Here is an 11,607-nt window from a genome sequence, read left to right as displayed (position 1 = left end):
GATGCAAGGAGGATGCCAGGGCAAGAGATCCACACCGAGTTTCGGCCTTACAACGGTTGGCTCCTCGGACGCATGGAAGCGTCGAGGTTGGAATGCCAATACCGCGACCGGCCTACGAACCAACGGACAAGGCGTTGGCAAGACTACAGACTTCGCCGTTTGTCCCAGCGATCGAAAACGCGCCCCTACCATCAGGCTTCCTTCAGCCGAAATTCAATACATATGAAGGGAAGACGGACCCGTATTCACACCTGAGCCACTTTCGCCAAGTCATGGCTGTGTACAGGCGAAACGAGGCCTTAATGTGCATACTCTTCCCGTCAAGTCTTGGCGACCTAGGCTTGACTTGGTTCGAAAAGCTCCCAGAGGGCAGCATAGCCTCCTGGGCCCAATTAGCGGAAGCGTTCGTAACGAGGTTTCGAACAAATACTAAAACACCGGTGGAGATAGACCAGTTACTCTCCATCGACATGGGTGAAAAAGAGACCCTCAGATCTTACAACAGTCGCTACTGGGAGACTTTCAACCAGATTGGAGACTGCCCCACCAATCTAGCCATTGCGCAATATAAAAGAGGCCTTCCAGTAGGGAACAGACTAAGGGATTCGATTACCATGACGCCACCCCTCACCATGGAGACCCTGATGGAAAGAGTGCATCAGCACATCAGGGTAGAAGAGGATGGCGCACGTGCAAAAACAAAAACTAGTACAACCACAATGCCAGAAAAGAAGACCTCAGCAAAGGTCAATACAGTAGATCGACAGAATAAAAACGGGCGTGGCAGACGAGATAACGGAGAAGACCCAGACAAAAGATGGTTGAGAATCCGCACTGCCATAACAACGGTGTTCAAAAAACCAATATATCGGATTCTGAGCGAAATAAAAGACAAGCCTTTTGTCAAGTGGCCAGCCAAGCTGGGGGAAGGTCAGAAGAATTACGATGACAGATCACGGTGCACCTTCCACAAAGAAAAGGGGCACCGAACTGAGAATTGCACACCACTGAGACAGCACTTGGAAGAATTGGTGGCAGCAGGCCACTTGGACGAATACATTGAAGGAGGAGCACAACCGGCCCCCCAAGATCATAATGACCATCCCAACAGAATGCCAAACGATGCACCACCTCAAGGCATTATCAATGTAATTCATGGAGTTTTTGAACCTGAGCGCGTATGCGAGCTCAGAGGTTTAATCAAGAAGGCTGAGCACTTTAGGGAAGTATTAAGTGCCCAACCTGCCATCAAGAAGGGGAGGACAGAGGCAACAAACGTCATGTCCTTTTCGGATAAGGGCTTAGAACGAATTTACTGCCCCCATAATGATGCCCTGGTTGTCACTCTCCGAGTCAAGGATTTTGACGTCAAGCGGATTCTGATTGACCAGGGTAGTTCATGTGAGATCATGTATTATGACACATTCAAGCAACTAAAGCTGCAAGACAAAGACCTGGCACCTGCAGTTTCTCCCCTGATTGGATTCAACTCCATGCCAGAGTGGCCTGTCGGCAAAATAATCCTTCCAGTCAGAGCAGGAAGTGTAACAAAACAGGTGGAGTTCTGGGTATTGAAGGTCCCCTCCACCTACAACATCATCCTGGGCAGAACATGGCTACATGCCATGCGTTCGGTAGCGTCATCATACCATCAGGTAATGCGCTTCCCCAATGACACCGGTATAATTGAAGAAGTCTATGGCGATCAGATCATGTCAAAACAATGCTTCGCCACAGCGAATGGAAGCCGAGCGGCCAAAGGATACGTTCATTCGGTGGAAGAACCAGAAAGTAATGAACTATTTGCGGACGTCGGCAAAGAGGCTGATCAGAAGGCGGTGGAGGACTTGGTGGAGGTAAAAATAGATGAGAAGAACCCGGATAAGTTCTTCTTGCTTGGCTCATCATTGTCCAGCACTGAGAGATTAGAGGTCTTGGAATTCCTGACCTCTAATATCGAAGTGTTTGCCTGGACACCTTACGACATGCCAAGCATTGATCCAAACTTCATCAGTCACCAACTCAATGTCCACCCATCCGCCAGACCTGTCATTCAACGCACACGCAGATCGGCACTCCACCACGCCGAAATAGTGGCAGAAGAGGTAGGCAACCTGCTGAAGGCAGGAGCAATAAGGGAAGTGCACTACCCAAGATGGATCTCCAACACAGTCGTAGTGCCGAAAAAGAATGGTAAATGGCGTGTCTGCGTCGACTACAAAACAGTCAACAAGGCGTGCCCAAAAGATAGCTTTCCTCTACCAAGGATAGACCAACTGGTGGACCTGACGGCAGGGCATAACCGACTTAGCTTTCTGGATGCATACAGAGGCTACCACCAGATCACCATGCATGAACCAGACCAAGAGGTCACCTCCTTCACAACACCAAGGGGGTTATATTGCTACAAGGTCATGCCCTTTGGCCTAAAGAACGCTGGGGCGACATTCCAAAGGATGGTCACCAAGATGTTCGAACCATTGTTAGGCAGAACAATGGAGGCTTACATCGACGACATGGTGGTCAAAAGCAAGGATGAGAATGACCATCTTAAAGACCTAGGCGAGATGTTCCAGATCCTGAAGAAACACAAGCTGCGCCTCAATGCGTCCAAATGCGCATTCGGAGTTGGATCTGGCAAATTCTTGGGCTTCCTGGTGACCAACCGAGGTATAGAAGCCGACCCCTCTCAGATCAAAGCAATCCAGGAGTTAGAGAGACCAAACTCAGTCAAAGAAGTGCAACATCTCACTGGTATGGCGGCTGCACTCAACCGGTTCATAAGCAGATCGTCGGACAGACTACGACCGTTCTTCCAGGCTTTAAAAGCCAAGTTTGAGTGGGATGAAGAATGCGACCGAGCTCTGGAAAGCTTGAAGGAGTACATGTCTTCCCCACCACTACTTGTTACTCCAGTACCTGGTGAAGAACTCTTTTTGTACCTGGCAGTCTCCCAGCACGCAGTCAGCGCAGTGTTGGTCCGTGCAGAAGGAATACAACACCTGCCCATCTTTTATGTCAGCAAGACATTGTTGGGAGCCGAAACAAGGTACTTGCCCTTGGAGAAACTAGCATTAGCATTAATGATGGCATCCAGAAAATTGGCACACTACTTTCACGCCCACACCATAGTCGTCCTCACAGCCTTTCCACTAAAAGCTCTATTTGAAAGGGCGAACTTTAGTGGGCGAATCTTAAAGTGGGCAGTGGAGTTAGGACAATTCGACATTAAGTTCCAACCCAAGACCGCAATAAAAGCCCAATCTCTGGCAGACTTCATCGCAGAGTTTACTCCTGGAAGTCATCATATCTGCCCAGTCGACCTGACTGACACAACCAAACTAGGGACGGAAGTTGACGCCGGAATAGCGCAACCCCTAGTGGAAGGTAGTCAATCAAGCACAAAGGCAGACCATACTAAGGACAACAAGGAAGAGCCAAACAAAGGCTCGCCAGCAGTTCAAACAGAGGACGAAGGGCAGATAGCCAACATGGACTTTGAAGAAAACACCATTCTTGACCTCACGACATCATCTGATCCTTCCACTTGCTGGAAACTATTCGTTGGAGAGATGTGGAAGCTCTTTGTGGATGGAGCATCCAACCGACATGGTGCAGGGCTTGGCATAATCCTCATCTCTCCAGACGGCCTGGTTATAGAGCAAGCAATCAACCTTGGCTTCCTAGCATCCAACAATGAAGCGGAGTATGAGGCGCTTCTCGCAGGACTCAAGTCAGCACACTTCATGAAAGCAAACGAAATAATGGTATACAGTGACTCTCTGCTGGTGGTAAACCAAATTTCTGGCGAATACGAAGCAAAGGACGACAGAATGGCCAAGTACCAAGAGTTAGTCAGAACGGAGATCAAGAAGTTTGATGTGGTAAGGATAGAACAAATTGGCAGGGAGGAAAACAGCCGAGCGAACGAGCTAGCAGGCCTTGCCTCAATGGCAGATACATCAATCCCTCATCCATTACTCATCGACTTCTTACCAAGACCAAGCATAGAAGACCCCGAAGCAGAAGAAGTATGTTGCGCAGAATTAGGCCCTTCTTGGATGGATCCCATCATTCTATTCCTAAAAGACGGCATCCTACCAGAAGAGAAAAAAGAAGCCAACAGAATAAGGGCAAAGTCGCAGCGATTTTGGCTATCTCCATCTTTGGCATTATATAAGAAGTCATTCTCTGGGCCTTACCTCAAGTGCGTTCATCCCAGCAAAGTAGAAGCATTCCTGTTCGAAATACACGAAGGGGTGTGTGGAAGTCATCAAGGGGGAAGGTCGCTCGCTTACAGGGCTATTTCGCAAGGATATTGGTGGCCATATATGCAAGCAGACTCAGAGAAATATGTGAAAAAGTGTGAAAAATGCCAGAAATTCGCACACCAAATACATCAACCAGCAAGAGAACTCCTACCCTTAACTAGCCCATGGCCTTTCGCAATGTGGGGCTTGGACATAGTAGGACCACTTCCAACAGCACCTGGCGGCAGAAAATTCTTTCTCGCAGCAACAGACTACTTCACAAAGTGGGTGGAAGCAGAGGCATTGGCATCAATCAAAGAAAAAGATGTGAAGAAGTTTGTTTGGCAGAATATCATCACTCGGTTTGGCATACCAAAAGCACTCATCTCAGACAATGGTACTCAGTTCGACGGCAGAATCTTCAGAAGCTTTTGTGAAGAATACAAGATAGAGTTCTACAATTCCACACCGGCATATCCTCAAGCAAATGGACAAGCTGAAGCATCGAATAAAGTCGTCTTGGATGGACTAAAGAAAAGGCTAGAGAAAGCAAAAGGCAAGTGGGCGGATGAACTTCCTCACGTCTTATGGGCTTACCGCACCACTCCTCGGCGATCAACTGGAGAAACACCATTCTCCTTAGCCTATGGAATGGAAGCAGTAATCCCACTAGAAGTTGGCCTCCCCACAATTCGAAGCGAAAATTTTGATCCAGACTTGAATGGAGAAGCCATAGCCTTAGAACTCAACCTTGCAGAAGAAAGAAGAGAAAGAGCGTTAGTCCACATCGCCTCATACCAACGAGAGTTAATCAGAAAATACAGCAAAAAGGTGCATCCAAGACAATTCAAGATTGGGGATTGGGTACTACGCAAAGTAATGGGAAACACCTTGATCCCAGGAGACGGCAAGTTAGGCCCAAATTGGGAAGGTCCTTATAAGGTGGTTGGTTTAGCAGGCAAAGGGGCATACCACCTAGAAGACAAGGATGGCAAGGCAATCCCTAGGCCATGGAATACGGCCAATCTCAAGTTATTTTACTTTTAGCTTTTCTTTTCCAAACATATGTACTTTTCTCTTCCTTCAATAAAATGAGAAATTCTTTTTAGCACGAATTATTCTTTGTAAAAGTTAGCTTGAAAGACTAAGTATATTGTAAGCATTCTATTCTAAGTTAGCTGGAAAAACTAACTTAGAGGTTGGCTGGATTAAACCAACACCCTTCCTAAGCCCAGGATAAGGATCCAGGCTGCAGGACATTTGGTCGGAATAACCAAATACTATAAAGTTAGCTGGAAAAACTAACTTCAATGGTTGGCTGGAATAAACCAACACTTGTTACTCTTTAGCCGAAGTAAGGGTATGGCTGAAGAGTGGTTGGCTGGAATAAACCAACTCTTGTTACTCTTCAGCCGAAGTAAGTGCATGGCTGAAGAGTGGTTGGCTGGAATAAAACCAACTCTTGTTACTCCTTAGCCGAAGTAAGTACATGGCTGAAGAGTAGTTGGCTGGAATAAACCAACACTTGTTACTCTTCAGCCGAAGTAAGTGCATGGCTGAAGAGTGGTTGGCTGGAATAAAACCAACTCTTGTTACTCCTTAGCCGAAGTAAGTGCATGGCTGAAGAGTGGTTGGCTGGAATAAAACCAACTCTTGTTACTCCTCAGCCGAAGTAAGTGCATGGCTGGAGAGTTTTTGGCTGGAATAAACCAACACTTTATACTCCTTAGCCGAAGTAAGTACATCGACTAAGGAGTGGTTGGCTGGTAAGCATAGTTTAGAAAGCTAAAACCGAAATAACAGTTGGAGTAATAGAAGACATTAGAAAGCACAGGCATACACATCAAAACCGGAGTAAGAGTTGCGTAAAATTTTCATTCAGAAAAAAGTCATTACAAGGGGGCTTAGTTCGGTTACAAAGAAAACAAAAAGTACAAAGTCAGGAAAAAAGATCTTCGATCTCGGCATCGAAGGCAGCATCGGCATCAACCTGAAGACCGGATTCAGGAGCAAGGACGTTTTCAGCAGGAAGAATGGTTTCGGCCGGAGCCACGGTTTCACTTGGTTGATCAACAGTTGGACCTTCCACCACGGGCTCCGACCGAACTACCTCATCTGCATTCACAACCGAAGTATCCTCAGGGGCAGAGTCTTCATCAGTGTCTTCATCATCTGAGCCCTCAAGGAAATGCTGTTGAATGGCCTTGGCATACTCCATCAGGGAGTTCGGTATAAAGTAGGCCGGAGGGTTGAAAACCTCGGTCTGAGGATCATGACCGAGCTGCTCAACGGCTCCCCTCCAGCCGCACTTAAAGAACAGCTCCTTGGCAGCATTGCATTGTTGGGCATAAGCATCCTCTGCCCTCTTGAAGCCTTGTTTGTCAGCCTCCTTTACCTTCTCCTTTATTTCGGCATCCTTCTTTCTTTCGAGCTTCACCAGCTCGCGCAGGTATTTGTCCTTAAAAGCTATGGCAGTCTTCTGCCTTTCTGCCTCAGCCGAACTAACCAGTCCGGTCAGCCTGCTGTTCTCAGCTTGAAGCTCGGCCATTTGCTTCTTGATTTCTTCTACTTCGGCCGACTTCACTTCGGCTTCTGCAACAGCATCCCTTGCAGTTTGTCTGAGTTCCAGCACCTTCTTGTGAGTATGGTAGTTTTTTTGAATTGCCTGGGAAAAGATGAGGACTTCCCATGAGCCGAGATAAAAGTTCACAAAATTAGTAAGAAAAATGGACAGAGCGGCATACCAGGATCATGGACTTCGTTGCAGACCGAATGGACTTTAATTCGGTGTTTAGCTGCTTTCTGTGATGCTCCATATCCTTGGGGAGGCACACTCCCTTAGCCAGATTAAAGGCCAACTCGTGATCTTTTTCGGCGACAACTGAATCAGCATCCTCGACATCTCGGTTTTTAAAAGTCAATTTTGGTACCCAACGGGTGGCAGTTCGGTTGGTAGGTTCCGGTTGGGGGCTCGGTGGCAAGATTGGTGGAGTAACAGTCTCATCTTCATCAACCAAATTTGGTTCGGACTCGATGGTTCGGGCGCGCTTGGTGCGGCGCGATGAAGACGGTTGTTGAGTGGGGAGGGCCACGACGGCAGGCTGCATTTAGCTTGGTGACGGTACTTCGGCCCTACTTGTTTCGGTCAGAAGCGCCCTCACTCTGCTCTTCTTGGCCATTTCCTCTTCGGGAGTCAAAGGAACTAATCTTATTTGCGGCAAGTTTGGGTCCGGCTCTGGTGCTTCCTCAAGTAGGAAATCGGTTACTCTTGCTTTTCGGCGCCCGCTATACCGGTACGTCGGTTCAAAATTTAGAAGCTTGGCCCAACTTCTTTCTTTAATCCGTAGCGTGGCTCGCAAAATTGCAAGGTTTGGATAACTATATAAGGAGTGGAGATGGGCGAAGTCTGCAAGAAAGAGAAGTGTTAGTTCGGCTATTAACTAACAAAAACCGAAATAAAATACAAATAAGAAGACCGAAGTCAGATTACCAGGCTCTCCCTTCTTCCAATTTATAGGTCGGCCAGGAATTTGGGCTTGAAAATCCTCAAAATTCCCAGAGACCCAGAAGAAGTCATCATCATTAAGGTCTTTGTCCGGTGTGTGCTTAACAATCTTCTCTCGGCGGCGGCGGATCCTAAGGTAGTAGACCCACCCAGCATCTTTCGAGCCGATGGAATATTGATGGAATATTTCGGCTAGGCCGAGGTTTAAACCGGTTTGGTGGTTTAGTGCGGCTATTCCCATAATAATACGGTATGTATTGGTGGACAGTTGGGTGGGGCATAACCTAGTTTGCCTAAGGAACTCACAGATCAACGGTTGTACGGGAAACCGTAGTCCGGTTTCTATTATGGATTGAAGAGTAAAGGGGACGAAGCCTTCGTTATCCCAGGGTGTGATGTCTTTTTCGGCCAAAGTCAAATGGACGTCATCCGGTATGTTATAGTCCTTCCTGAATTCGGCCATCCCGCCAGGGGTCTCAACTAAATACCTATACTTACCCATTTGTTGTATAATTTACGGATAAGTTATTTCGGTGCAAAAATCGTGCTCAGTAGCTCGGTTGAGCACACGCAGGAGTGCCTGGGTAACCTAAGTCTGCAAAGTAAAAAACAGAGGGGGTTAAAGCACTGATCAATGGACCGTGCTACAATTTACAAGCAAGGTATAAAAGCCCTACTTCGGCCTCAAAGAACTGGTTCTTTCATCTGAAGGTCTGGTAGCTCGGTTGGAGCAGGTTGTTCGATAGACCGGTCTAACGTCTAGGGGCAGCTTTCTGAGTTCGGTCTAAAAAACTAAGAAAGCTGGTTTAGTCCCAAGGCCTAAATCGGTTGCAGTGTGAGGAAAGTTACTTCGGTTGAGCCCCTAGGAGCGGCTTTCTAAGTTCGGTTTAAGAACTAAGAAAGCCGGCTTGGCCCCGAAAGCTTAGCTCGGTTATAGACCGAAGTACCTAGTTCGGTATGTGCACGTTTGTTCGGTGATCTTATCTTGGCTAGAGTGGTTCAGAAGAAACTACTGATATTCCTACAAGTTCTAGTTCGGTTATTGGCTGAAGTGATCTACCAATATTGGACAAACAGTATCCTAGTCCGGTTGCTATGTGATTTTGGATCTAAGGCTGGTTTTCTACATAATAGTTCATACATACATGGGGTTCTACTGGTCTCTTCATAAAAGTACAAAAGCAAAGCAGACAAATGGAGAAAAATGTTTGCAGAAAGCATACAAAACAGAAACGGATGGTAAAACAAATAAAAAAAGAGCAAGAAGGGTAGGCTTACTTACCAGATTGGAGAACAAGAAGCTGAAGATGGAGCAGTAGCAGCGATGAAAAGCACAGCTTTGGAAGCAAAAGAAATGAAGACAGAGAGAGAAGGTAGGGTATGTGAATACAGGTGAATGATTCAGAAAGGAAGGGGTGTTTTGTGAAATATGAGAGAGGGATAAGGAAAGAAAAAAGCGGGAACTGTTTCAAATTCACGAAGCACGAAGACGGCGTGACAGCCGTCCTTAGCCAACCAAAACATGCCACGTGTCATAAGAATGGGAAGCGTTACAGTCGCTGTGATTGAAGAGACGTTTTGACCGGACATAGTGATACCCGAGGTAAAATTAGCTCGGTTGGAGAGCCTGAGGGTTTTTCGCTCGGCTGGAGAGGCTAAAGGGTTTTTAGCTCGGCTGGAAAGGCTTAATAAACTATAGCTCGGCCAGTAGACTGATAATCCCAATCATGTTGCGCAGATGGAATTAAGGGGCAATTGAGAGGGTAATTTTTGGGAAAAATTGGGCCGAGCTGCGAGTTGGGCTTTGAGGCCCAAAACGCGAAGGACTGAGTAAAAAAGGCCGTAAAGGATACTCCGGCCCAGGAGAGCAAGGTTACTCCGGCAAAGTTACTCCGGCCCAAGGAGGTGTGATTACTCCGGCTCAAGAAGAGATAGTTGCGTCGGCCCAAGGAAGAATAAAGCTACTCCGGTCCGGAGGCAACTCGGAGTTAGGCCGGTCTCAGAGTTAGTCCGGTCACAGTATGTTCTGGGAAGGCCGGTTTCGGAATTAGTCCGGTCGTGACTTACAATGGTTAGGTCGGTCAGAACTTGTTACTTGGAAGTTTGATCTAAGCACATCAAGGTTGAACAGGGCAGCCAAAGTAAGGAGTTAGAGGAGAAGACCGAGCTAAGGATAGTTCGGCCCTCTGTGGCTCGGTATAGCCAATTTTACTTCGGTCAAATGGAAGTTCGGCCATAAAGAAAACCATCCCACTTGGTTTAAGCAGTGGGGGAGGGTGTAAAAGGATAAGCATTATCCTTAGGAGAATGAATCCTAGGAGGACTCTGCATGGAGAAATACAAGTCCTACTAGGATTGTGCCACGGGAAACTTATAAAAGCTCACAAGCATCACCTTGGAGGAGGTAATTGAACACAACCTTTTTGAGAACATAAAACTTTGTCTATTTGTCAAGCTTACTGACTTAGGCATCGGAGAGGTTTCCGGCATACATAAATGATGGATCAAAATAATTATATCATTTGTTTTATAATAGTGATAAATAAAATTTGAGAACCATGTGCATGGTGGATCCGTGGCGCAATGGTAGCGCGTCTGACTCCAGATCAGAAGGTTGCGTGTTCGATTCACGTCGGGTTCAATTCCCATCTGTATTTTTTACCATCGATTTGAATTGGTGAACAATTTTTCACAAATATTTTTTGTTTTTTTAAAAAAAAAAGAAAAAAACCATTTTTAAGAATTAAACTTCCGTTTGATTTGAATTGGTGAACAATTTTTTCACAAATATTTTATTTTTAATTAAAAAATATTTAAAATTTTCATGAAAAAAATAAAAAAATTCAAAAATAATATTCAAGAATTAAGCTCCCGTATCTTATTTTGGTTGGTTGTATCTGCCAGAGACTTAGGAGTTCTGCGTAAAATAAAACATGGTGAAGTATCAAAATATATCAATTCAAATCTATTTGTAAAATTATAAAAATTAATGGATTAAAATTTACCAATTCGCTTACAAATCGGTTCGAATCTATTTGTGCAACAAAGGTGGGTCAAATTATAAAAAAAAAATAATGTTATATGTATCAATTAATGTACACACCAGTGTACTAACGGATGATGTGACATCATTTGTATAGTTTTGGGTATTTGTAACTTATATAATAAATATAGTCCATAACAATATCATAACACTAGTTAGTACATTAATATATACACTAATTGGTGTATGTAGCACTACCGTTATAAAAATTATCGGATTAACATTTACTAATTCGCTTATAAACCAATTCAACCCACAATGTGTAACAATATCTCCCTAATCATTAATTGCATTCATTTTTATTTGATATATTAATTTGTGAAATCTAATTTTGATTAGCATCACATATGCAAATAAATTATGAGTTTTGTATCAGGATCTAAAATAAATAATAGTTTTTTGTTTGAAATATAAAATTATAATTTTTTTTTGTTCATTCTTATTATATATTTGTAACTCACTCAGACCATTGGTTTGAAACTATTAAAATATTCAATTGTCATTTGGCAAACAAAAATTTTAGTTAGCTTTTTGGGATTAAAACTTTTTTAATTTGGGACTAAAAAGTTCGTTTATGTTGGCTTTTTTTAGTTTTTTTAAAGTTTTGTAAGAGAAAAAATGAAATAATTATAATTTAGATGTGACATTTTATTTTATTGACTTTTAACATATTTTGTCTTTTAATGACTAATTTAGTCCCAACGCAACCCAACCCAACCCAACTTAACTTAACCCACATTCGTTTGGTTTGAGAAGTGGGTTGACTTTTTGACTTTTTTGGCTATTTTAGTCTAGGGCTAAAAAGCTTG

At 44.6% G+C, this 11,607-nt stretch overlaps 1 protein-coding gene and 1 non-coding gene across 2 annotated transcripts; one reads left to right on the top strand and one right to left on the bottom strand.

Annotated features, from left to right (window-relative positions):
• Positions 1-6,189: 6,189 nt before the first annotated feature.
• Positions 6,190-7,357, bottom strand: LOC145821000 (uncharacterized). Its single transcript, XM_082917634.1, has 3 exons — positions 6,995-7,357; positions 6,429-6,915; positions 6,190-6,365 (listed from the first exon to the last, which is right to left on the bottom strand). The coding sequence occupies exons 1-3, from the start codon at positions 7,355-7,357 to the stop codon at positions 6,190-6,192; spliced, it is 1,026 nt and encodes a 341-aa protein (XP_082773760.1).
• Positions 7,358-10,324: 2,967 nt separating this feature from the next.
• TRNAW-CCA (transfer RNA tryptophan (anticodon CCA)) lies at positions 10,325-10,396 on the top strand. Its single transcript has one exon. It is a non-coding gene; the product is annotated as a tRNA-Trp (tRNA).
• Positions 10,397-11,607: the final 1,211 nt, after the last annotated feature.

The sequence above is a fragment of the Camellia sinensis genome, chromosome 1 (genome assembly GCF_055761805.1).
Source record: "Camellia sinensis isolate YWXY chromosome 1, ASM5576180v1, whole genome shotgun sequence".
NCBI classification, from domain to species: Eukaryota; Viridiplantae; Streptophyta; class Magnoliopsida; order Ericales; family Theaceae; genus Camellia; species Camellia sinensis.
This window is presented reverse-complemented; position numbering and strand designations above follow the sequence as displayed.